At 39.4% G+C, this 27,793-nt stretch overlaps 1 protein-coding gene across 1 annotated transcript in view; it reads right to left on the reverse strand.

Annotated features, from left to right (window-relative positions):
• Positions 1 to 27,793, reverse strand: part of REEP3 (receptor accessory protein 3) — a 106,195-nt gene that overhangs the window by 19,193 nt on the left and 59,209 nt on the right. Inside the window, exons 3-5 of the mRNA XM_050803085.1 lie at positions 11,029 to 11,105; positions 7,753 to 7,873; positions 6,603 to 6,716 (exon numbers count right to left, since the gene is read on the reverse strand). Of these exons, the coding sequence (XP_050659042.1) occupies positions 6,603 to 6,716; positions 7,753 to 7,873; positions 11,029 to 11,105 (312 nt within the window). The remainder of the gene's footprint in view (positions 1 to 6,602; positions 6,717 to 7,752; positions 7,874 to 11,028; positions 11,106 to 27,793) is intronic.

Below are 27,793 nucleotides of genomic sequence, written 5' to 3' on the forward strand. Positions count from 1 at the left end.
GATGGGCCCAAATATGCGTCGGTAAGAAACTGAGAATACTGCAGGGACTGACTGGGCAGGAGGGCTGGGTCCAGAGCTAGCACACTCAGGCTCTGGAAGGGATTCTTCAGCTGAGAAGCAGCTCCCCACACTGGCTCCACAGAGAGCTCATTTACATCCAAGGGCACTAGGACATCTGAATGTCTACTCAAGTATCTAAGCACATGGTTGGCATCCATAAAAAGGGACCCTGCATGTATGAGTAATTCCAATTTCTTCACACTCAAATAATGCTGTCTTTGTTTAAATACTTCATTTCCTGGTTAAACACTACATTAAAATTACTATATTTTGTTTTAAATAAGGAGAATTTATGTTTATCAGCACCTTTGTATAAAACCTTCAATTTATTTTCTTCACATTTTAAATCACAGATTTAAAAACATATAACCAGCAATGCTTTATAATCTTACAAGCACAAAACATTCTTTTACAGAATAATTCTTATTATACTATTCAGTAAACAATAGTCACTAAGCTCTATTTCTTGTTGATCCTTGACATTACATTATAATTGCAGATAAGGTTAGTTCCTAGTTTTTAGGGAAATCTCATTTCCCTATGCACATTCAGCAATTGATCTGACCAAGCCCAGAATGGAACTGACTGCATTTACATTAGGTGAATAAAATATTTTAGATGAAAGCAATACATATTTATTGAAGAACACTGATAACATGGAGAAAACTTTTAAAAAGGAAGTAAAAATTATTTGTAACCTATCACTAAAACTACTTATATATATTTATATATTCTCTTCAGTTTTTTCTGACTCATCATACTTTTAGAGCAGTTTCTCAACTTAACACTCCTGCTATTTTTCGTTAGATAATTTTTTGTTGTGGGGAACGTTCTGTGCTTTGTAGAATATTAGGCAGCATCCCTGACCTTTCTTTACCGACTAGATACCAGTAGCAGCCCCCTCTCAGTGGTGAAAACCTAAAATGTCCCATGGTAAGGGCAGGGGCACAAAATTGCCTCTAGTTGAGAACCACTGTTTTAGAGATATAAGGGGTTTTAGAAATCACATTTCACCGCTTCGTTTTACAAGTGAGAAAAATTAATACTTAGATCAATGCAGATGATTTGTCCAAAATCTCATGGCTAATTTGTAGTGGAATCAACACTAAAAAAAATGCAGATTAACTCAATTGCTGTAGCATTCAATTTTTATTATACCATTCTGCTTCCTTAGATTGTAGGAAAAATAGTACAACCTTCTTTTTCCATTGTCTGGACAAAGGTTCTTTCCTTTTTTTTTTTTTAAGTGTATAATACTAAGTTGTATATTCTCAAAGTCATTCACAAACAGAAAGTCATAAAAAAGACAGTAAGATGTTAGGATTTTTGACCTAATCGGGATCATTTAAAGTCAATTAGATTTCAACAATTTTACCTATAGAGCTCAAAAGTCTGTGGTAATTGAGTTCTTATATCTGCTAAAGAAATTCACCAAGAAAAGGCTGCCAGAGAAGTTCAAAGACATGGTTAATACAACGGACAGTACTTTTCTTCATCTGTCCTTCATCTGGCAGTAGTGTTGTTCATCTGCACGAAACCACCTACGTTTCTCATGTGGAAAGCTATGGAATGCTAAACATCCTCAGCAAAATCCTTGAAGGTCCTTCAAATGTTTATGCTTTGCTCAGCCAAAATAAACTTGTACAGTGACCTTGTGAACAGATGCCTGGTAATGAGGTCATAGAACTGAGTAACATTTTCAGAAAATTGCTTTATGGTGTAATAAATGTTCTGATTAGATTCCTATTTTCACCTTTAACATGCTCAGGTGGTTCAACCTGGGAAACCTAGTCAGGGTTATTACCCATTCTTCAAAGGTCACACCAAGAATCCAAGAATGTTTAGCCTCAAAGATACTTTAAACAAACTATATATTGTAAAAATTTTAAATAATTTTCAAATCTTACTGTTGGCTTTCTTGCAGCTTCTCCTTAAACCTGACCTATTTCCTATTTCACTTTCAATTTACTCTTAGGTATGAAGTGTCTGGTTCAGTGATTCTTCTATGACAATGCCCTTGTTTGACATCTGCAGAGATGAAACTAATTTCGTGTACTTTAAAATAAGTACAGTATAACTTGAGGCAAATAGGGTTAACATTATGCTATGTTCAGCATATTTAATGACCATTTCTAGTGAATAATATAGACTCCAGGATGGGATCTCCAACATTCCTGTACTCATGAGAATAGTGAAGGTTACCTCATATCCAGGGATGTTATGGATAAAAGAATCACAGCATTGCAAACAAATGGGGACGGTTCCAAATCCAGTATCCGATTTCATTTAAGGGATATGGGCTTCTATTTGTTTTGCAGGAGTGACTTAGACGATTTTTATCAATATTACTGCCTTTGGGGTGGACAGGTGATTTTAAGGTGTTAAACATATAAATTAAAAGAAACAAATCATAAGAGAGCCAGAAAAATAGCTATATGAAATAGATACATTTTTGTTTTCATGGCATTTTTACAGAAAAGTATTCCTGTGAGATAATGCTTATTTTAATAATGAAGAGTAATGGGTGGGGTCTTATCAACTAGAGGTGAAATACAATTTTCAGTTAGAGATAAAATTTTTGTGGGCTATTCCCTAGCTAATATAGACATTAGCTCCAGACAGACAGTAGATTGTGCAGGTGAGGGCTGTATCTATCTTGCTAATTGCTACATTCCCAGTACCTACTATGCAGAGGGCATTAAATAAACAGATGCTGAATAAATAGTATGTAGAATGCTAAACACCAATGGAGGCGAAGTGTAAGATAAAAATAAATGGGAAGGGAATAAGGATAAGATAATACAGTGGGGACTGCTGATTCCCTATGTGGGAGTAGTAAATACAAGTCAAAATAAAACAAGTACCGCACAAAATAGTCACAATATGTACAAAGGCATCTCACAAAATAGGAGAATAATATATTGTTGTATGCAAATACTAAAAGTGAGGAGGAAAAATGGGATTTGTATGCTTGTTTTTTAAGACAATATTCTAAAATGTGTTCTCTAAATAATTTTTCAACTTGAAATTTAATTTCCAGTTTTTCTCCACAGAACCATGTTGAAGAATGCTTTTTTTTTTTTTTTTTTTTTTGAGACGGAGTCTCGCTCTGTCGCCCAGGCTGGGGTGCAGTGGCCAGATCTCAGCTCACTGCAAGCTCCGCCTCCCGGGTTCCCGCCATTCTCCTGCCTCAGCCTCCCGAGTAGCTGGGACTACAGGCGCCCGCCACCTCGCCCGGCTAGTTTTTTGTACTTTTTAGTAGAGACGGGGTTTCACCGTGTTAGCCAGGATGGTCTTGATCTCCTGACCTCGTGATCCGCCCGTCTCGGCCTCCCAAAGTGCTGGGATTACAGGCTTGAGCCACCGCGCCCGGCCAAGAATGCTTTTAAATAGGAAAAATTCAGACAGCATCTTCATTGGGTGTAAATAAATACATGTACTTGATTTGCAAAGTCAAAAATGCTAAATTTTGTAGCAAAAAGCAACAAGCTTAGTCCCCTTCTCCTCTTCATCCCCTGCTGATGCAGCCCCTTTAAACCCTCTACTTTCCTATTGTAACAGATGAGGATTTTAGTTCTCTTCTACTTTCCTTCTCTTTCCCCGATACCCTCAATATGGCAAAACCACAGTTGTTAAATCCTTAGTCTGTGTTCATTATTATAATGTAAATGCAGTCATACTCCATTATTTCCTTTCTTATGTAACTTTTGTTTTTTTTTTGCCAGAGTTAATGATCATGCCTTTTTTTTCTTTTTCATTGTCTTACCTTCTTTCTCTTTACATTGCCGCCAAATATATTTTTTCATGGTGCTCAGGGATCATGGGCAGCTGCATGGGCACCAGTGGCCTAGAGCCAATGTGTCATCTGGTTGAAGCATGCCCTCTCCCTGGTTTTATTACTTATTTATTTATTTACTTATTTTATTATTAGTATTTTTTGAGACAGAGTTTCACTCTTGTCACCTAGGCTGGAGTGCAATGGCGTGATCTTGGCTCACTGCAACTTCCACCTCCCAGGTTCAAGCAATTCTCCATGCCCAGTTAATTTTTTTGTATTTTTAGTAGAAACGGGGATTCACCATGTTGGCCAGGCTGGTCTTGAACTCCTGACCTCAGATGATCCACCTACCACGGCCTCCCAAAGTGCTGGGATTACAGGTGTGAGCCACCACGCCCGGCCTCTCACCGGTTTTAGTATCATCTCTGTGCAGCATGAAAGATCCTCTTGGCTTTGTAGGTCTACCAGAGCCATCCCTCCTGGCACCTTTCATCCACCACATCCAGTTTCGGCTGGCTGCACTTTGGGCTTGCTGTGTGGTGTTCTCTCTGGGAATTTTTGTCATCTCCTTTCTGTGTTGAATAACTTGGTTCCCAGATCCCGTGGGTTTCCCTTTTTATGGACCATTCCCTAGCTCTGGTGAACAAATCTGCCCTGACAAAAGATAACCAGGAGGTAAATCTTGTGACTCTGCATGCCTAGAATTAAGAAATTTCTTAATTCTAAGCTCACACAACCGAGAGCTTGACTGTTACAGTACTTGAGGGTGAAAATCATGATGGTATCATGGATGGTATTACTGTCTTCAAGCTTTCCTTGTCACTGTTTAGAAATTTAATGTCATTCTGATTCTACATCATTTGAATGTGGAATGCTTTTTTTTTTTGAGACAGAGTCTTGCTCTGTGACCCAGGCTGGAGTGTAGTGGCGCGATCTCAGCTTACTGCAGCCTCCGCCTCCTGGGTTCAAGCAATTCTCCTGCCTTAGCCTCCCAAGTAGCTGGGATTACAGGCGTCCACTACCACGCCCAGCTAATCTTTGTGTTTTTAGTACAGACGGGGTTTCACCATGTTGGCCAGGCTGGTCTTGAACTCCTGACCTTAAGTGATCCGCCCGCCTTGGCCTCCCAAAATGCTGGGATTACAGGCGTGAGCCACCGTGCCCGGCCAAATGTGACATGCTTTTTATATTTGGAATCTTTATGAATTCTTTCCTTATCACTGGTGTTTTGGGATACCCAATAACTTCACTTAGAGTCAGTCATTCTTTTCATTCATTGTGCTAAGTACTTGGTGGGACCTTTCAATCTGAAGATTCATATCCTTCAGTTCTGGGAAATATTATTATATTATTTCTTTGATAATTGCATCTATTCCCTCTTTTTAGAATTCCCAGTGGCTGGATTATCTCCTGGATAATCTTTTTTTAGCAGATATGGAAATCAGGAATGCATTTTCACTAAGCAAGAAATAAAAAGCAAAATGAACTTCTAAAATAAAACGTAGCCCTTTAAGCTGAAAACTTTGCTATTTCTGTATTCATTTATAAACCTATCCTAATAAAAGAAAAAGCCTTTAGAGGCCAAATAACAGGAAAACTATGCTATATTAAAGTGCTGATCATTAATAATCATTAATAATATAGTTGTCTTAATAATATAGTGTATAGTGCTGCACAGTTAATAAATTTCCATTTAACCCTCAATGTAATGCTAATTTGAATTTTCCTTCTTATTCATTATATTCAGTTTGATACTTGAGCCAAAAACCTCTCTGAAAAGTGAAAGTGCCCTCATTTCATATCCCTTCGCCATTACAGTTATATAAAATCACCACTTAACTAGAATATTTGTTTCCATAGCATTGTTGTTTTAGTTCAAGATAACTAAGAGACTAACTTGAAAGCAGAATACTATTCAGTCTCAATTTAATTTAATAGCAAAAACCTTAAATTTTCACTTGAATCTTGAATGGAGATAGACACATGATATTTATGTTTATTGGGCTCCTACTATACGCAAGCAAGCACTGTGCTTTTATATATTCTCACAGGTATATTACCCCCATTTCATACATGAAGCAACTAAGGAACACAGAAGGCTATTTTCTTTCCATACCAAACACACCAAAATCAATTATGCTAAAGTATTTAAAATAAACCACACAAATTACAACATGCAAAGAAATCCAAAACCATAATGCAAATTTTTACGGAACACATTCATTTGATAACTTGGCTTGCAAACATAACAAATGACATTAGTAATTGGCTAAGTACCAAGTTTTAAGAACAGACTTTTTCATGCTTTATTTTGAATAATCAGTTACCTCAAATTGATTGAAGTAGAGGTGCAGAAGTAAGCCAGAAATCCTACCAAGATATTGCCATTGAGAAAGACACAGAAAAAAAGAGAGAGAAAGAACACCAAAGACAGAGAAAGAAACAATGGTCATCTTTACTTCAGGTGCTTTACTCAAACTACTTTAAGGTCATTAAGTGGGAACATTATGACTACATGACATTTTCAGGCATGTATTATTTATTAACTACCTCTCATTTTGTGATCAATTAAGAGATTCAAAATATCAAGTATAGAAAATATAAAATTAAAATATCTTTAAAATTATTTACTTGTTTTCCAGTATTAGAAAAATAAACATACAGCAAAATGCCAAAATTTTATAATGGTTTGAAATAAAAAGTCACTTTTCTTTATTTGTTAACTTAATGTGATACTGGATTAAAAAGGTAAATGAACAATTACCTTTACTGCTGCAGTAACAGCAGCAGTAGCCGCAAGGTTTAAACCTTGCCGTCCAAAGTTTACCATGGTTTCATAGCCTCGTTCCTTTGCTTGTACAATATAATCATCAATCTCCTGGGGGAAAAAGCCACAGATGTTAGTTTTACTTAAAAATAGTGTTAAGAAGCCCCAAAATAGAACATTCTCCCTATAATAGTTTCACAAATTTTATAGCATTAAGCATGTGTTGATAGGCATTTCTTTCCTTTCTTTTCTTTTTTTTGAGAGAGGGTCTCTTCCTTTTGCCTAAACTGGAATGCAGTGGCATGGGACAATAAGCGTGCACCACCGTGACCAAATAATTTTTAATTTTTTTGTAGAGATGGGGGTCTCACTATGTTGCCTAGGCTAGTCTCAAACTCCTGGGCTCAAGCAATCCTCCCACCTTGGCTTCCCAAAGTGTTGGGATTACAGGCATGAGCCACTGCACCCAGCCTAGGAGCTTCTTTTTTTTTTATTTTTTTATTTTTTTTTTGAGACAGTCTCGCTCTCTCACCCAGGATGGAGTGCAGTGGCACAATCTCAGCTCACTGCAAACTCCGCCTCCTGGGTTCAGGCCATTCTCCTGCCTCAGGCTCCTGAGTAGCTGGGACTACGGGCGCCCGCCACCACGCCCAGCTAATTTTTTGTATTTTTAGTAGACACAGGGCTTGACCGTATTAGCCAGGATGGTCTCGATCTCCGGACCTCGTGATCTGCCTGCCTCAGCCTCCCGAAGCGCTGGGATTACAGGCGTGAGCCACCGCGCCTGGCCTGTTTTTTTTTTTTTTTTTTTGAGATGGAGTCTCGTTCTGTCGCTCAGACTAGAGTGCAGTGGTGAGATCTCAGCTCACTGCAATCTCCATCTCCTGGGTTCAAGCGATTCTCCTGCCTCAGCCTCCTAACTAACTGGTATTATAGGCATGCACCACCATACCTGGCTAACGTTTTTTTGTATTTTTAGTAGAGGTAGGGTTTCACCAAGTTGGTCAGGCTGGTCTCATATTCCTGGCCTCAAGTGATCCACCCACCTCAGCCTCCTAAAGTGCTGAGATTTCAGGTATGAGCCACCATACCTGGCCTTGGCTTAGGCATTTCTTAAAAATTTATGGAAGTAATTTATATATCTTACCCTTTCCTTTGAAGAAAGAAGTGGATGAAGGAATTTTCTATATATTAAACTTGCTCCTTTGGTATAGGGAGAAAGCAGCCATACGACAAAAGCAATCTTCAGCTCATAGTACAGGGGAAACCTAATAAGAAAAACATTTGGAAATAAACTGCCAGTGAAAAATAAACCACTCTAGAAATCACAAAAACACCTTTTAAAAAGTTCAGTCACTATGCTTTTTTTTTTTTTTCAGACAGAGTTTTGCTCTTGTCATCCAGGTTGGAGTGCAATGGCACCATCTCGGCTCACTGCAACCTCCGCCTCCTGGGTTCCAGTGATTCTCCTGCCTCAGCCTCCCCAGTAGTTAGGATTACAGGTGCGTGTCACCACTCCCGGCTAGTTTTTGTATTTTTAGTAGAGACAGGGTTTCACCATGTTGTCCAGCTCTGGTCTCGAACTCCTGACCTCATGTGATCTACCTGCCTTGGCCTCCCAAAGTGGTGGGATTACAGGCATGAGCCACCGTGCCCGGCCTATGCTAAGTTTTTAAATGTAAGAGTGATCAGAAGACAACTGTGTTTGAATAATCTTGTTTCAACTACAGATCAGTTCATGAAAGTGTGACCTGAGAGATTCCCCCCTCCTTCTAATACAAGAATCTTCCTTTATAGTAAGCATAGGAAAGCTGCCAAACAATGCAGCAGTTAAAAGAAGGCACTAATACCATTTATCCAGTGCACAAGGTATGGCCACCCTATCTGCAGAGCCAAACTGCCATGGAAGTACGTGACCTACCTCATATGATAGTTGTGCCTATCAGAGCATGACTTCATATGCTCCAAGTGTACAATGTCTACCCCATACACACATCTTCATCTTTTTCAGAACTCCCAAAAAATATCCCTTCCAATTTCATTTGGCCAGAATTGCAGCACTCTGCAGACCTAAATTGTTCACTTCCAAGGAACATACAAAGTGTTACATAGTGGGCCTCCCCTGTTGGCCCAGTATACTTCCTCAACTGTGGCTTTAACCATGTGACTTGCTTGCTTTGGCCAGCAGAAAATGAACATGATACATGTCACACGCAAGCAGAAGCTTTAGAACACCCCTTGACTCCTTCACTCCATCACCCTCAATCTCTTGCTTTAAGCTTTTGCCCTCTGGCATGAGAATAGCTGCTTCTTCAGCCTTGGTTTAAGGGGCCAGGTGAGGTCCTCACACCTGTAATCCCAGCACTTTGGGAGGCCAAGTTGGGAGGATTGCCTTACTCCAGGAGTTCAAGGGTGTGGTGAGCTATCATCATGCCATTGCACTCCAGCTTGGGCAACAGAGCAAGACCCTGTCTCTAAAACAACAACAAAAACAACAGCAAAAGTAACCTGACCCCAGTAAAAATGCAGTCAACCATTTGCCCTCATGTAGCTTGAGCAAGAAATAAGTTTGTTTTTCTAAGCCATTGTACTTTCATGGTTGTTTTTTTGTCACAGCGAAAGTTTGCTAATATATAATGGGAGGCTCAGTATCTTGTTGTGAGAACCACATAAATGTAGTCCATTTATTACTAGGATAAATGATAGCTGAGCAAATCTGAGTTCTTCTGTCAAGGCAGGCAGGTAGAGGGCAGTGAGGATGACTTACTGTGTTGTCAACAAAGAGGTCTCTGCCACACTGCAATTACAGGAGTTTCTGGATTCAGTTGTTCATGTTAGACATTTTCTACATCGTTCATTTTTAAATAACATATATAGGCTACATTTGCAATCAGAAAAAAATGAAATCTTACAAAAAGAACTTGGAAACTTAGAGGTAGCATGGTTTAGGATTTGTGCTCTGTCACTTAAAAACAAAGAGACCCCCGCACCAAACCCCTGTACCAAAAATGTAACAGAAAAATGAATGAGCTTTGGGGCACAGGAAGGGACATTTTTACAGTATTTCAAATCAGAAGAGAGATAGAGTGACATTTGCAAATAAAGGAAGGTTGCTAAAAATATTTTAGTTTGATGACTTCTATTTTTTTTCTAGCAAATCCAATAGGTCCTAAAGTGCTACATGAATAGGAGAATAGCAAAATGGGAAACACAGCTTAAGGAGAGAATAGTAAAGGTTTGAAACAGACCCAGGCAAAATGTAAGTAGACACTGATCAGGAGCAAGTAAAAGGAATGAGGTTCAAACTGATACCTATGTGAGCAGTTGATTAATTTTTTCAGCTGAATTTAGCAGTTCAGTTAAAGAAGTAAAAAAGAGTCATTTTGGCTGGTTGCAGTGGCTAATGCCTGCAATCCCTGCACTTCGGGAGGCCGAGGTGGGCAGATAACCTGAGGCTGGGAGTTTGAGACAAGCCTGGCCAACATGGTGAAACCCCGTCTCTACTAAAAATATAAAAATTAGCCAGGCCATGGTGGCATGTGCCTATAATCCCAGCTACTGAGGAGGCTGAGGCAGGAGAATCGCTTGAACCCAGGAGTTAGAGGCTGCAGTGAGCCAAGATCACGCCACTGCATTCCAGCCTAGGCAACAGAGCAAGACCCTATGTAAAAAAAAAAAAAAAAAAAAAAAAAAAAAAAAAAGACGAGTATTGTTAGGCTAATTTAGACAGAAGGTTTGTGTGTCAAGGGCAGATGAAGATATCAGCAAGGTAGTAAACCAAAATGCTTTGAAAGGAGAAGTTCTCAAAGTGATGGCAGGGTTTAGATGGAAATGCACTACTGAAATACACCACAGGGAGATTCGAGTTGTCCAGTTAAGTACTGCTCCTTGGTAAAATGTCAAATCCCTGAGGATATAAACACACTTTAATTTTTGCCTCCTCTATTTGGAACAGAGCAGCCAGGAAGCTGGTGCTGAGTGGGTGTCCACGTGGGTGCTGACGTTTTCCAGTTCAAATGTTTGTAGATGAGAGTTTTAAGGATAGGACAGGGAGGGGGTGCTAAAACCAGATGCTGTGGGCTTCAAAAGCAGAGTCATTTAGGAAGTGATACAGGAAAATGTTCTGAAGTCATCAGTGCAGAAAAGGATGATGACAATCAACTTTCCCTATTCCAAGATACTGGGGGAAGGTGTGTGGGAGGTGAGCAGGGAGTGGCGTATGGGGAGGAAAATGAGCTGCCTTTATTTAATGGGGACTCAAAGGAAAGTAGTGTTCTATGGGAAAGCAGATGACAAAAACAAATGGCTGAATAATTAGGTAACTTGATGAAAATCACTTAGTTAATAGCAAGAGTAAGGATAAGAGCTCAGGACACCTGATTATGAGTCTGCAATCTGGCCCCTTCTCAACAGCAAAACTTACCAAGCAACTGTTTGATCTGCTACTGTTTCAATCACAGTATAGAGAGCAAAAACAATCCAGTACATCATCCATCGAACCTGGAAATAATAAAAATACTCATGAAACAACAGAAGAAAATTATTTGCAACTCTGAATAATTACATGTATGTATGTATGTATGTGTTTCTGTATACATAGTATGTTGGGTCAAATGCAGAAAGTGATGGTTTAATTTTCAACAGGTTTTATGTTTGAGTTCTTTACTACATCAACAGTCTTGGGATAGAAGGAGCAAAGATTAATAAATCTCTGGGGCTTGATACAATATAATCTAGGAATCTAAATCAAGGAATTGGGAAAACAGGAACTATTTTTCTTAATTGGAAGAAAGTTCTTTAAAAGATGTTATCTACTTGCTTCTTTATGAATACTGTAAGTTATTTATTTATTTTTATTTTTTGCAGAGATAGGGTCTCGCTCTGTTGCCCATGCTGAAGTGCAGTGGTACAATTACGATCATGGCTCACTGCAGCCTCGACCTTCAAGGCGCAAGTGATCCTCTTGCCTCAGCTGCCCGAGTAGCTGGGACTACAGGTGTGCACCACTACACTTGGCTAAATTTTTTTTTGTTTTTTTGTAGAGTCGGGGTTTTGCCATGTTGCCCTGCTGGTATCGGACTCCTTGGGCTCAAGCTATCTGCCCGCCTTGGGCTCCCGACGTGCTGGGATTGCAGGCATGAGCCACCATGCCTGGCCTTAGGTATTTAATTGTTACATAGGTAATATAGTACAATATGATAAGACTACATTTAATCTTTATTAGTCTTTAAAACTGTATATTCCTTATTTCTCAATATATAGAAATTGTTCAGAAAGCAAAGAAGTAGTTCTGGGCTTCTTACTTCTATTAATGATGCATCCATAATGCTAGTTACCCAGGTGGAGAGCGTAAGGTTGGTCTTCTTCCTCTTCCCGATATAAGTCTGTAATCTCCCACACATCTTTCTCCTTCTTCCACTCTAATTCCACAATGGTAGTTCAGGATGTTTTAATCCCTGGTCCGAATCAGGGCATGCTGAATGGTCCCTGGCACTCTGCCTTCTCTTGGGACCTATCCTTCTCATAGAAGCATGCAAGATTAATGTTTTCTGAGTTGATTCTCCCAAATTTATACTTTTTCATTGACCTCAGTATATAGAGTTTCTTGTCTCTCAAGTGCACTGGAGTTTCACTTATGATTAAAATCTCTGCTTTTCTGTGCAATAATAATAGCAAATACACAATGCCATGCCAACCAGGGGGTGAGGAATCACGTTGATAAACATATAACATAAATTAATTCATTTAATCCCTGTAACAACCTTTACAAAGTAGGAAATGTAATTACTTCCATCATAGGTAAGAAAACAGTGGCACAGAGAGGTAAAAGAGAAGTCATTTGGCTAGGATTTGGGTCCAGGCTGCCTGACTCTGGAATTGGTTAACCCATTATACCAGGCAGAGAGAGAGGATGTAAGAAACTGCCCAACGTGGGGTCCAAGGATGACTACCACTTTCCTTGTTCTCACCTCATGAGTGACAAAAAAATCTAGGTCCTTATATATAACTGGGAAACTGACCTATTAGTTTTACTACAGATGCTTGTTTGGTTATTTCGTAGGCAATATAAAACGATAACTCAAGTAGCTTTTTCAATTGTCTATTTACATGAACAAACCAACAGAAAATAGCTATGAATAACTTCTGAAACAATTGTATTGTGAAATATGAATGCTACCAATTTGTTCTAATTTATAGAGAATCCTGAAAGCTTAAAAAATTTCCCAAAGCAAATAATAGGGTACACTATCTATATTTGAAATATGAGAAAATTGATTTATAAAATTATTATCTTAAATGTTAAAAAAGTTAAGACTAATGTTCTCTTTAGTTTTCCACTTTTCATGAGTTCTTTTCAATCTCTCACGGCTCCCAATCCCAAGCTTTTGTCCAAGTAGGGGGATTTTCTTCCAGGGCTAAAATCCTATGCGGGTCTCTGCGTGTGTTATCTTTTCTTTCCTCCCCTCTCCCTACCCATTTTTTTTTTTTTGAGACGGAGTGTCGCTCTGTCGCCCAGGCTGCAGTGCAGTGGCGCCATCTCGGCTCACTGCAAGCTCCGCCTCCTGGGTTCACGCCATTCTCCTGCCTCAGCCTCCCGAGTAGCTGGGACTACAGGCGCCCGCCACCATGACTGGCTAATTTTTTTTTGTATTTTTGGTAGAGACGGGGTGTCACCGTGTTAGCCAGGATGGTCTCGATCTCCTGACCTCGTGATCCGCCCGCCTTGGTCTCCCAAAGTGCTGGGATTACAGGCGTGAGCCACCGTGCCCAGCCCCTCCCTACCCATTTCTAAAAGAGGAAATGATGCTCTTGTATGGGTTCATTCCCTCAGTCTTTCCAAATCCAAACACTAATTCAGTACTTTCACTTCTCAGCTGTATTCATAAGGTAATCTTTTTTTTTTTTTTTTTTTTTTTCTGAGACAGAGTCTCACTCTGTCACCCAGGGTAGAGTGCAGTGGCACAATCTCGGTTTACTGCAACCTCCATCTTCCTGGTTCAAGCAATTCTCCTGCCTCAGCCTCCTGAGTAGTTGGGATTACAGGCGCGCGCCACCACGCCTGGCTAATTTTTTTTTTTTTTTGGGTAGAGATGGGGTTTCACCATGTTGGCCAGACTGGTCTCGAACTCCTGACCTCAGGCAATCTGCCCGCCTCAGCCTCTCAAAGTGTTGGGATTACAGGCGTGAGCCACTGCACCCGGCCCATAAGGTTATCTTTTAGAGTCAGTCATGACTATAGGCCTCCCTCCCAAAAAGAAATGAAGGAAAAAATGACTACAAACTGAACAATGTGCTTTTGTTAAGCTAGCAGGGATGTGGGGAGTCATCATGCTTTTTTAAGTTAAACAACCCTTTACTGAAAAAAAAACAAAACAAAAACAAACCTGTAAATACATTACAAGAGAAACTGTTCTGGCTCAGTCTCCCATTCAACCTACCCTAGGACTCTTGGGGAGACTCCAAGAAACCCTTGTGCTCTATGAGAAAGGTTTGAAAATAAGTAATATGGTGAACTCCTCTCATTTTACAGAGGGCCAAAATCAATAAGTTGCTCAAGATCACTGCACTAGGAAATGGCTGAAGGAGGCACAGTCCACCTTGAAGCCCAAAGGATGCAGCTTTTTAAACACGCGGCTGCCACCAGACCAGTCTCTCCAGTTCTCTAGGATTTCCTGGCTCTCTCCCTCTCCAGTACTCAGCACAGAGACCTCAGTGTAAATATTATCACCTCCTTTCCCAGGAAAGTGGAGGCTTAAGTGTGAAATACAGCTCTCTTCACAAAAAATTTAATACATTCTCAGAAAAATAAAAGCATTTAAGTAGCTGCTTGTTATTTTTCATTATTTCATGTTTTCATTATTTTACAACTGTCTTGATGGTTGTGATTTTCCAAGGGGATAACAACTATAAGTAATGCTCCACAAATTGTTTTAATTTATTTGTTAATAGGGTCGAGTAGAGGCAAAAGGACAGATAGTACAGATAGTAGCCGTTTGCTGATATTCCCTGAATGACGAGTTATGGAATGAATTAGAGCTGCTGCACATTCCGAAGGTTTCAAAAGTAGCTGTGCTTCAGTTAAGTGCTTATTCAATTTTCAGATGAAGTCATCAAATTAATTTTAAAATTCACAAAGTAAATACGTGCTTTAAAATATATGGTTTTTTCTAAGAAAGCAAAAATTATATCTGTTTAGGTTGTGAGAATATTTAATAATGTCAAAAATAAAAGAGGGAGAAAAGCCTTCAATTTTTTAGTGAAACACCCAACAGCAAACTCTCTCTCTGATCAATAGGGTATTTCTAGGCATGTTCCTGCTGAATTGACTACAGTTCTACATATGCAAACCCCATGGTTTATAAATTCTTTGACAATTTGGTCTCTTGAACCTATGAATTTTTTGTTCTCATCAGAAATATGAACCTTAAATATAGTTGAATACAGGCAAAAATTAAATAAATTCAATGACCATGTGTTATTCATGGAATCAACCATAAAGAAAGTTAACCTTGAAAATATATTGCTTTCTTTTTTTTCCATTAATGTATCTGGTTGGGAGTTTATACCAAATGATTACTCAGTGAGCTTTTATTAAAACTACACCTCAAGGCCATTCAGCCTGCTGTTTAAGGTTTTGCTCAAAAGAAATAGCAGAAAGAAGTCAAGGTCAAAAAAAACCCAGAAAAACCTAAATGTATGTGAAGATAAAGGAAATATTCTTTAGATCAACAAAAAACTGATAACAAAATGCAGTATTAATAACAAAAAATTGAAAGGAAACCAATACACAAATTATCTTCTGAACGTATGTAACCAAATATAATAGAAAGAATTACTATTAAAATATGTAAATAAAAGTCAGTAATTTAACAGGTGACTTTAATAAATCACAATCCACCTTTTAAGCTACTGGGAAAAAAGGTAACTAACCTTATTGATAGAAATATATATATATATATATATATATATATATTTATATATATATATTTTTTTTTTCCCGAGATGGAGTCTTGCTCTGTCACCCAGGCTGGAGTGCAGTGGCGCGATCTCGGCTCACTGCAAGCTCTGCCTCCCGGGTTTATGCCATTCTCCTGCCTCAGCCTCCCGAGTAGCTGGGACTACAGGTGCCGCCACCTCGCCTGGCTAGTTTTTTGTATTTTTTAGTAGAGACGGGGTTTCACCGTGTTAGCCAGGATGGTTTCGATCTCCTGATCTCGTGATCTGCCCGTCTCGGCCTCCCAAAGTGCCGGGATTACAGGCTTGAGCCACCGCGCCTGGCCTGATAGAAATATATTATCGGGGAAGTGAGAACAAACCTTATTTCTTTCCCATTTGGAAATAATTGGTAAAATCAATAAACTGTTGTTTAGATATCGTCACAAGAACAATGAATAATGAGAAAGCTATATCCAATATTTCCTTAAAAGTTCCTTTGGCCCTTGTCAGTCTACAAATCCCCCATTCCCAGTGGTGCTCAATTTCGACCCAGATGACAGTTCATTTTCAGAAAGGGTGCTTGTATTATAGGAGGCTCATATAACATAGGAATTGCCTGAATACTCTGCAACTCCCTTCTGTGTAGCCTAGTCGATAACTATACAAAACTCAAGGAAAGAAAAAAAATTTCCTTGATTTCAGAGAACTTAATTATCCAACAAGGTGAAGTTTACACCTAGAAGCACTAAGATGGGGACACATACACATATATCCTCCCTTTCATTAATCTTTCATGTAAAACATAATTTAGTCAATTCTTGAGGACTCAGGTGGCAACATTAAAAATAACACTCATTGATTCAACTGTAAGCAAATCCTACCTGCCTCATGGCATGGGAATAGAAACATAAACATGACAGTTCCATCCTCAAGGATTCAATACTGGGCAGAAAAACAAGTAAATAACTGTGATTTTTAAAATGCTATGTGTGTGCACCTGTAGTTCAAGCTACATGGGAAGCTGAGGTGGGAGAATTGCTTTGGCCCAGGAATTCAAGACCAGCCTGGGCAATATAATGAGATCCTGTCCCTAATTTAAAAAGACGTTCTGGGCCAGGTGCGGTGGCTCGCGCCTGTAATCCTGGTGCTTTGGGAGGCTGAGGTGGGCGGATCACTTGAAGTCAGGAGTTTGACACCTGCCTGGCCAACATGGTGAAACTCCCTCTCCACTAAAAATATAAAAATTAGCTGGGCATGGTAGCACATGCCTGTAATCCCAGCTACTTGGGAAGCTGAGGCAGGAGAATCGTTTGAACCCAGGAGGTGGAGGTTGCAGTGAGGTGAGATCATGACACTATACTCCAACCTGGGCAACAGAGCAAGACTCTGTTTACAAAAAAAAAAAAAAAAAAAAAAAGTTCTGCTGTTTGTAGTACATTAGACATCCTAGCTCCCAGTATGGGTCAAAATCTCAATATTTGGAGGAAAGCTTACTAAAGGGATTATTTAGAAATCTGTGTGCAAGGTTCAAGAACACCAATCAAGGATAGTGGCGCACCCCTGAGCAAGCAACTGCAGGAACTGGTATTACACCTAGGTGAGAAGGAGGGAGGGGAGGAAAAGGCTTCCTGGAACCCAGAGATGGTAAGCAGGTGAAAGCTACAGTCACAGCTAACTGGTGGTGGCAGGGAGGGAGCTGGGAGAACATATATTGTGACCTCATGCTTTTCCTGTCTTCTGATCTTGTTCAGGGGCCTCTCATGGGCAAAACCCAAAGGAGGCCAGAGATGGTCCAGCCTGTATAGATCAGTCTCCTGGGCCATAAGCAGCAGGGCAGAGACTTGTGGAGAGTAGAGGGGAAGCTCCACTGGAGGGGCAAATAGAAGGTTCCAGCACTACTAAACCTGTTAGCCCTTTGAAACACCCAGAATAGAAGTCATTTTTCACTACCTCCTCAGCCCAGATGACCATCACCTCCTGTCTGGATTATTTCAGTAGCATCCTAACTGGTCACTCCATTTTTTTGACTCTATCCTGCACACAGCAGTCAGGATGCCTACTTAAAACAGAAGCCAAATCATGTCATTCCTCTGCTCAAAGCCCTCCCATGGTTCCCTATCATTGCTTACTACAGCCTGGAAAGCCCTGTGTATCTATGTGGCTCCAGCAATCTCTCTGGCCTCACCTGCTACTGCACCTCCTGTTCTGTTCTGCTCCAGCCACACCTGCTCTTTTACTGGCCCTGGTATGTGCTGATATGCTCCTGCCTCGAGCCCTTTTGCATGCTGTTTCCTTGTCTAAAATGCATTTCCCCCAGTTATCCATGTGAAGAGCTTGCTCACTTGCTTCAGGTCTGTGTTTGAGTATTTCCTATCAGAGAGGCCTTTTCTGACTACCCTGTTTGGCTTAATGTTCTCCTTTTTGTAAGAACTGCAAAAGGCTAGAAAGTAGATAGGAGGTAAAACCATGATGAGTACATATAAATTAATCTTTTAAGAGATCTGGTTTTTTTTTTTTTTTTTTTTAGAGGAGAAAGAATAAAAAATAGCATGAGGCAACACGAAAGCGTGTTTATATTCTCAAGGATTTAACATTATACTGGAGAGATAATGAGATTCAAATTATGAGAAAGCAGGAATATTTAATGGAACAAGATCCTGGATGAGATAGACAAGAATAAGATTAGGAACACAGAGGGAAAAAGAGTGGGCTCAAGAAAGAAGCAGTTGCTTGCTCAGGGGTGCTCAAGAAATAAGCAGGAATACATCTTCCTCTGGAACAGATAGAAAGGAAGAAGAGAGTGAAGGGGAAGGAGGGAAAGCAAATATTTTTTTAGGTGTGCTTATGATATGTGATACATGCTAAAGAGAAAAATAAAGCAGAATAAGGGAGTTAGGATTTTGATATTTTAAACAGGGTAGTCAGGAAAGGCCTCTCTGATAGGAAATACTCAAACACAGACCTGAAGCAAGTGAGCAAGCTCTTCACATGGATAACTGGGGGAAATGCATTTTAGACAAGGAAACAGCATGCAAAAGGGCTCGAGGCAGGAGCATATCAGCACATACCAGGGCCAGTAAAAGAGCAGGTGTGGCTGAAGCAGAACAGAACAGGAGGTGCAGTAGCAGGTGAGGCCAGAGAGATTGCTGGAGCCACATAGATACACAGGGCTTTCCAGGCTGTAGTAAGCAATGATAGGGAACCATGGGAGGGCTTTGAGCAGAAAGGAAGAAGAGAGTAGCTGTGTCCAGAAGAGAGCTGAAGGGTTCACGGGTTAGGCCCTCTACCTTCACTCTGCAGTCGGGGGCACGTTAGCTGTTAAGGCTGGGCATGAGTGGGAAGGTGAGTGGATTTCAGAACAGCAGTAAATGTTTAGAAAAGATGTTTCTAAGGATGGGAAGGGGTGCTGTCTAGGGAAGAACTGGGACAGACTATGACCAATGGTGCCTTCACCAGTTCTGGGTGCTGGTGCAAGGGCTATAATGAAAGGTCTAGGACAATGAAATAAGAATGAAAAGTCTATGACGATGAAACAAGAGAAGTATGGATGTGATGTACTGCTGTCCATTAAAGGCAGAATGACAGAGCATGACTAGAAAATGGCTGAGCCAGGACCTGGGTTCCTCAGCCCCTCTTTGCAGGTAGATGAGGAATCTGTTGAGGTCTCACCAAAAGAATAAAAGGTGAGGCTTTTGAGAAGTGGGGGTGTCTCTTCCACTTGCTCTTCCTCCCTTCCTGCTGGTGGGATGGCAGGGAGCAGAGCGCCCTTGGAAGCTATGTGTTGAAGATGGGTAGAATCTGAGTTTTCAAATATTAATAGTTGCATGGGGAGAACTTCTTGATGAAATGAGCACCTAACCAGGACTTTTATGTGAAAAAGAAATGGATTTCTATAGTTCTTCAGTCATTGCATTATTGTTACATACTACGATCATAGTGGCTTAGCCTACCCCAGTATAAGAGGTTGCACTAATCTCTGTAATGAGAGAGCAAGGCCACAGCAGCAGTGGTTCCAGAATTAGGTAGGCACTGGTCATAGTACCATTAGCTTCCATCTGTGGCAGGGCTAATGCCCGGACTGGTCGTGACAGTACTACAATGATTGAGAAATGGAGAAGGGGATCACATTTTAAGCAACTGTGGTTGAGATATCCTCGGGGAAGTATTTTGGAAGGAAATGAAGGGTAGGAAGGATTGATGTTCTCATGCAGCAGACTAAGGCAGAGCCAGAGGAATACTATTTTAAATTATTATTGTGATCCCTTGGCAAGTGAGTCTGTGTGAATTTGTTAGCTATCATCTGAATTCAGTCTACATGGCTTCAGCAGCAATCCTCTTCTACTTTCAATAGGCCAAGAAATCAGATAAATGAACTTCTTAGAAATAGGCACAATATTTCAAGTAAATATATTCTGAGTGGGAGGCCAATAAATAAAATGCAAAAAATAACATGCATAAACTTCAGTAGGAAAACTCTATAAACAAAGATGTTTGATGTTTTATTTTGCTTACTTTGTTTCCTTTGCCAAGAGTGTATCTAATGCCTCATACAGTACCTGGCACAAAACAGATGCTCAAAAATACTTATTAAAAGAATTAATAAGCCGGGCACCGTGGCTCATGCCTTTAATCCCAGCACTTTGGGAAGTTTAGGTGGGAGGACTGCTTGAGCCCAGGAGTTCCAGACCAGCCTGGGCAACACAGCAAGACCCCATCTCTAACCCCACCATAAAAAATTAATTTTTTAAAAAAAAGAACGAATGAACTGGGTTAACTTAACAAGTGAGATTATAATTCCCATTTTTTCTAATTATTTGGTAATAAACTTCTCTAGAAAGTGGTCACAATGAAATGGCAATCATCTTTACTTCTGGAGCACTTTACCTACTATATTTTTGGTGACTAAAGAAATGTGATGAATATTTTCATTTAAAATAAATATATATAAATAAAATAATCCTCAAATGGAATCTTAAAATCATTTAAACATCAAAAGAAATCAATTTTCCAAGGAAATATACTCTTATAATTAGGCAAGTTCTTTTGAAGAATATGGAGTCATCTGCGACATAAAGTCATAGTACTTAAATTACATTCTGATTTATATAGTGCATGGATCAGATTATCCTACTTAACAAGCTAGCACTTGCTTTATTATTACTCAAATCCATAAGGCTTTTATAAAGACTTAGCATTTCAGAAATCCAGACGGTCATGTGATAGAGTTCTCAGCTTCACCCTCTCAAAGGAATTAGAGGATATTTAAAGCTGGAGTGAATACTGTAAAATGAACATACTCCTAGGCTAAATTTACTATCAAGAAAACCATGCTTCATTTAATAGGTATGCATTTACCTACCCTAATGCCAAATGAAGAGCTAGCTTCATTTCATGATCTCTTAACGTTTTCAACAAAAGAAGATTCTATGATTTACATTCTTACAGAAAACTTTTATGAAATTATGATTTAGATTCCAGGATGGAATTATTATCGTAATTTTAAATTATGATTTAGATTCCAGGATGAACAAATAAAGCAAACAAAAAGTAAGCTGCAATTGTAAAATGATCCTCATGTTTTCCATCACAGAAACTGAGAGCAAAACACAGGCCCCAAGTATACAGGGAAATATGGTATGGTTGGAGGTACACTGCTGTAGATTTATAGGAGCCATAGATAATAGCGGTAATGCCATATTAACTTCAAAGTATTTTTCTTAAATGATACCTTTATATAACTTGTTATGCTATGACCAGTGAGATATTATGATAGCAATGATAATGTTAAATGTTATAATTGTAATAATTTACACTGGTATGATAAAAAGAAAAAAATTAATGTGATATATTAATTTGAAAAACACTACTTAGGGCCTACTACAAACAAAGCCTTTGACATGAGATAATCATAAACCTTGATGTCAAGGTTTTCCTACACCCACAAAGCTTTCATGGGGGGATTAGTATAACATAGAAGGATAAGAATAGGTGATTACCAGCACAATGTCTGATTCAACATATAAATACTAGTATTTTATTACATATTACATTACATATTATTCACTGCCTTGTATGAATAAAATTTCTTTACTTCCAAAAGAAAGCCTTTCCTAATTACCCCAACTCCCTCCAAAGATCATATATAATCTCTGTGTACTGTACTTTTCCTTTGTAACATATCCATATGGTTGGTTTATGTAACAACCACCCCTGCCATTTGACTGTAACAACAAATTGGGATCAAAAGTGTCTTGTTCATCTACATATTATCAGTACCTAGCACCCTGTGCCTGGAAAGCAAGCACAGAGGTTGGCTTCCACTTCTTACATTTTAAGGTCTGAATTGACACACGATCCTAGCAAGTAACTCTGAACTGCAAGCAGCAGTTTATCACATACAAAACAGTCTATTTTTTCAAAGTTAACAGAGATTAAACAACTCTTCAAACTCTCTTAATTACAGACTCTTTGAATCATAAAGCTATTCATGCTGGTCTTTAAGAAAAAATGAAAAAATCACACATGCCTAATGATTCACTTAAAACCATACTAAGTAAATCCAGAGCATAACATGTTAAAATATGCTTCACTGGAAAAAAAAAAAAAATCTCTGCTGAGTCTAAAAAGAAATAAACACTGCTGAATTTCAGACCACCCAATGAGAACTTTATTTTCTGACCATTACTTGTTACCCACTCAAGTCAATTCACCCCAAACATTCATTCTATACCACATTTCAGAGACAACAGAGAGATCCTCTGATACAGATTTCTTCAGAGACAGTATGAGTTGAAAAAATCTATTCTTGATTCACTAACTTATCCAATAATCTGGTTACTTCATAATGATTCCCTCCCTCCGCCCCCCCCATTAAAAACAAAGAGGAACAAAATGTGAGAAATCAAATAGAAAAGCTCCCTGTTTTATCCAACCCAGATGGCTTGGTTATGGGATTTTTCTCAGAGCTGTGCCAAGTTAGAAGCATGGTTGAAAAAAAGCTATTTGAAGTTAAATCCAAAGCGACTAGAGACTGTGGCTGAAAATAGTTTTTTTTTGTTTTTGTTTTTTTAAAGATGGGGCATATGTTGGGGGTGAGTATGTTAGCTTAGGATTGGTTTGAGCTCCCTCAACTTTGGGGTACTTCTTCCCCCACGCCCATCTAAGTAGGTTTTAACTGTCAGCGCCTCCTCAGTACTCCAATGACTGGGAGTTCTACTTTCAGATGCAGAACTGGCAGCAACATTGTTTACCTGCAGTTTCTAATTATCACTGCCAAAGACCTCACAGAATATCCTGTTGCTCTGAAGGAGAAAGCCTCACATTATATAAATGTATTTGGTGTTACAGTGAGTTAAAATGGGGCAGACTGTATGATACCTCTGTCCCAATATTGCACTGGTCTTCCCCAGTGCTGTTGAATCACAGCAGCCCTATATATCTCAACCCTGAACTCAGCAGAGTCTAAGAAACTTGAGAGATGGGAAAGTACAGATATGTTTAAAAATTAGATGATAATTAATTTAAAAGAAGTGTTGAAGATGCAAAAATCAGGAACTGCTTAAGGGAACTGTTCCCAGGGGCAGAATTTAGGAAGGAATGACTTCTCAGTCCCAAAATAACTCTCTCCATCCACACTGGCTGAGAATTCACACTTCACTTTTTATATTATTTAAAGTTCTATTGATTTATTTGGGATAATAAGCATTTGTAAGAGACACAGTTCCCTTTTAACAGGACCACACAGAATTTCTCAGGATTTTAGTATGGGAAAATAGACTATTCAAATATAGACTGGGCTACACAGCCATCCTACTGGTTATCTTAGTTCCCATCCCAAACTGTCATCCTACTTTCTTCTTTCTCTTGGTCTTGGTCCCACTTCTTAGGCACCTAGGCCGTATCTAACTTCACATAGTTGACTCCATCTGGATCCTTCCACAAGGGACCTTAACCTAGCCACCAAAAGAAATGCTTCATTCTCTAGGTGTCTGGCAAGGCTATGGCTGACTTAGTAAATGAAAAATTCCATTCTCTAGGGAAGATAACACTCCCTATATACTACTGTCGCTTTATAGTAGATTTGACAGCATACTTTAAACCTACAGTAAATATTTAAATGTCAAGAACTGGCCCTTATAATAGTAGGACCACATGGTCTTCCTGAGAAAGCAAAGACTGATAGAAAAAAAACTCCAGGGGCTGGGCACCATGGCTCACGCCTGTAGTCCCAGTACTTTGGGAGGCCGAGGTGGGCGAATCACGAGGTCAGGAGATTGAGACCATCCTGGCTAACATGGTGAAAACCTGTCTCTACTAAAAATACAAAAAATTAGCCGGGCGTGGTGGCGGGTGCCTGAAGCCCCAGCTACTTGGGAGGCGGAGGCTGAGGCAGGAGAATGGTGTGAACCCAGGAGGTGGAGCTTGCAGTGAGCTGAGATCACACCACCGCGCTCCAGCCTGGGCAACAGAGCGAGACTCCATCTCAAAATAAACAAAAAAACAAAACAACGACGACAACAAAAAAACAAAAGCAAAAAGAAAAAAAACTCCGGGAAGACAAAATCTCCATCATGACTGAGAACAAACCTGTGTTATCAACTTACTTCTCTTCAAAGGTAGGTGCAATCAACCACACAGAAAGAAAGTTCACATTTAGATGAGTGGGAAATAGGAGGAGGGCAGCAAATACAGAGCAGAGAATACGGGATACATGGGTAAAGAGGGGCTGCCTGAGTGCCACGGTGGAGGCCCTAAGGAAACAGAGGTGTACAGAGGCTGCAGAGAACTATGAAAGAAGGGTGAGTGATTATAAAGGGAAACTTCACTGACGGAGACATTTGGTCTAGAGCTAGCCACAAAAAATGGAAACTAGGAGGAAGTCCTACTTAATAGCCTTATTCCCCTAATTGTATCTTATAGTTAATTTTGCTAAAATATTATTTTTCTATAATATATTCCAAGTTGTTAATCAATCAATTTACATAAGATGTTTCTAAAATCAACTATTTGCTTACATAAACATATATGTTTTTAAAAGCACACAGCCTAGTGAACGTGTGGTGAAGGGCTGCCCGAGTGCCACAATAAAATAAGATACTGCTTAATGAGTGGTTTTCAACTTGGCTGTGGATAGGAATCACATGGTGATTACAAAGAGATTACATAGATTCTGAGTCCTCATCATCACAAGGTGCAGAGAGAGGGCAGATAGATGTTTAAAAGACAAGCTCCACCAGTGGTTTTGATGTGTCACCAGAGTTGAGGACATGCACAGAATCCTCACGATGTGAACTGTGATCTACAGACTAGCAGCACTGGCATCACCTGGAAGCCTGTTGGAAATGCAGAATCTCAAGCCCAGGCCAGAACTATTAAATCAGAATCTGCATTTTAGCAGAATCCCAGGGGATTGGCATGATCATTAAATTTTGAGAAGCACTGCAGTGAGAGGCTGCGCTGTGCATGTTCTGATAGTATCAACTAGAGGAAGGTGGTGCCATTTCCGAAGAGAATGTAAGAGCCTAGGGTTTAGAGAAAAGACGAACTCGGTATTGTGAGATAATTTGTTCAGTGTAAACATTTAAAATGTACCCTTACTTTCATAATACTGTTTGGGCACATCATCATTTAAAAGAAAAATACCAATAAGCTAAAAAAAAAAAAAAAGGAGCTGAGCCTTTAGCATACTTCTCAAGGCACTGTTCATAGCTATCAATTGAGCAGATAAAAGAATTTTAAGAGATACAATTTAAAAACTCTATTCTGATAGCAGAGAGAGAATTTTTTTTTTTTTTTTTTTTTTTTTTTTTTTTTTTTTGGATACAGGGTCTTGCTCTGTCACCCAGGCTAGAGTGCAGCAGCATAATCATAGCTCACAGCAGCATGGAACTCTCGGGCTCAAGCGGTCTTCCTCCCTCAGCCTCCTGAGTAGCTGGGACTACAGGCACATGCCACCACATCCAGCTAATTTTTCCTTTTTATTTTCTATAGAGACAGAGTCTTGCTATGTTGCCCAGGCTAGTCTCAAACTCCTGGGTTCAAGCAATCCTCCTACCTCAGCCTCCCAAAGTGCTGGGATTATAGGCATGAGTTGCCACACACAGCCAAGAGAAAAAATTTAGGTAAATATTTGTATAATACATTTCAATGCATTTTAATTTTTTTATAGTTTTTCAAAAAATCTTTATCATTTTACATTTCCATTATATATCGGGTGCTTTTAAAGTTACGACGTTTTGGAGAGTGATTTTATTTCATGTATTTAGCTACAATCTTCAGGAATAGCTCTAGCTTTTATATTTTTAGGAGGACCTTTCACGGTGTGATGGCAGTCTGGTTGACAATCTGATTATTACAGCTGTAGTTGGTAAAGCACTATATTTTTAAAATTACATAATGGAAAGATGATGTACATGTCTGGGTATTCCAAAGACAGATCCTAGTATTGTGTGAAAGAGGAAACATCATTGCATAAATAATATAACCTTCAGCTGAAAAGGAAAAAATAGGTCTATCTGATGTTATTAGAAAACACTCTTTTTGTTTAGAGGCAGGATCTCACTCTGTCCCCCAGGCTGGAGTGCAGTGGCATAATTCGAGCTCACTGCAGCCTCAGCCTCCTGGGCTCAGGTGATTCTCTTGTCTTAGTCTCCCAAGCAGCTGGCACTATAGGTACATGTCTCTATGCCCGGCTATTTTTATTTTTTTTGTAGAGATAGGGTCTTGCTATGTTACCCAGGCTGGTCTGCTGTGCTCAGGTGATCCTCCTGCCTTGGCCTCCAAAAGTGCTGGGATTACGGGCATGAGCCATTATGCCTGGCCCATTTTTTAATAAAAATTATAGGTAGTTTAATATTTTCTGTGTCACTTAAATTTAGTATTGCTTGATTAAACTCTTTTCTTGTTTTTCAGTTTTTTTCAGTCCTTTTCTACCTCATCTTATATCTTAATTATTTCAAGTGTTTATTTTATTAAACTTATTCAAAGAAACTCCTAGATACACTAATTTACCTGATTTTGTTTTTATTGTTTGCTTTTATATTGCTTTATTCATCCTACATTTCTTACAGATTCTTTTAATTTTGATTTTTCTTCCTTCCTTTTCAAAATAGTCTTTAAAAGCTATCATAGCTGGATGCAGTGGCTCACACCTGTAATCCCAGCACTCTCAGAAGCTGAAGTGGGATGGATGGTCACTTAAGTCTAGGAGTTGAAACCTGCCGAGGCAACATAGTGAGATCCCCGTCTCTAGAAAAAAATCAAAAATTAGCTGGGCGTGGTGGCACACATCTGGAGTCCCAGCTACTGAGGAGGCTGAAATTGGAGGATAGCTGAAGCCCAGAGCATTGAGGCTGTGGTGAGCTTTGATCACACCACTGCACTCCAGCCTGGGTGACAAAGCAATACCACCCCCCACCTCAGAAAAAACAACAACAAAAACTCAGCTATTATAGTAAAGCATATAAATTATGATATATATTACTATCATTTCAATTTTTTATAATTTATTACTACATTGTTGATTTCTCTTATAGTCAATGATTATTTCTCCTGTGTGGAAATTACTGGTATTTTCTTCAAAGTAGTGAGCTTATGTTTTCTGAAAAAGGGAAGGCAAACACTGGCTGCCTCTGAATTCAGGTCTCCCCGCAGTGAGGGTGATACCAGTTGAGTTTGCTGGTTATTGTAGCTTTTATGGTTTTAAACTATTCCATCACTAGGGATTAGGGTGGGGGTGGCTAGGCCTCCCTCCAACTTACTTCTTAGCAGCATTTCCTTTAATGGAAACAACTGTTTCGGTCCGGTTTAAAAAATCCATTTCCATTGGCACTACAGTTGGTAACATTCTTCCTAGATTTTAGCAAAAGCCTGATTGCGTAGCCTCTTAGGTTTAAGAATTACTGTGAGAATTTCTTTTTCTATGTGTATGTTTTCCAAAGCATTTTCATTGGAAGCTAAAAGAGGACAGGCAGCTGTGAGTTGGCTAGCTACATCCTAGTGTGAACACTGTGGAAATGCTTTCAATTTACTTCAGAAGGGTCAAGGGTTCCTTGAATTCACATTCTAAAATTTTGGATGAAACCCTGTTAGGCATTTATTTTAAATCCCCCTATTACATAATCTTATTCAAATGTAATACTTACTTTCCTAAAGTTAGATCTGTTGTAATAATCCCAAGGTGATCATAAAGAAATTGTTTTTAGAAAACACAATGAAGGGCCTGGTGTGGTGGCTCAGGCCTGTAATCCCAG

The sequence above is a fragment of the Macaca thibetana genome, chromosome 9, assembly GCF_024542745.1.
Source record: "Macaca thibetana thibetana isolate TM-01 chromosome 9, ASM2454274v1, whole genome shotgun sequence".
In the NCBI taxonomy this organism is placed as follows: Eukaryota; Metazoa; Chordata; class Mammalia; order Primates; family Cercopithecidae; genus Macaca; species Macaca thibetana.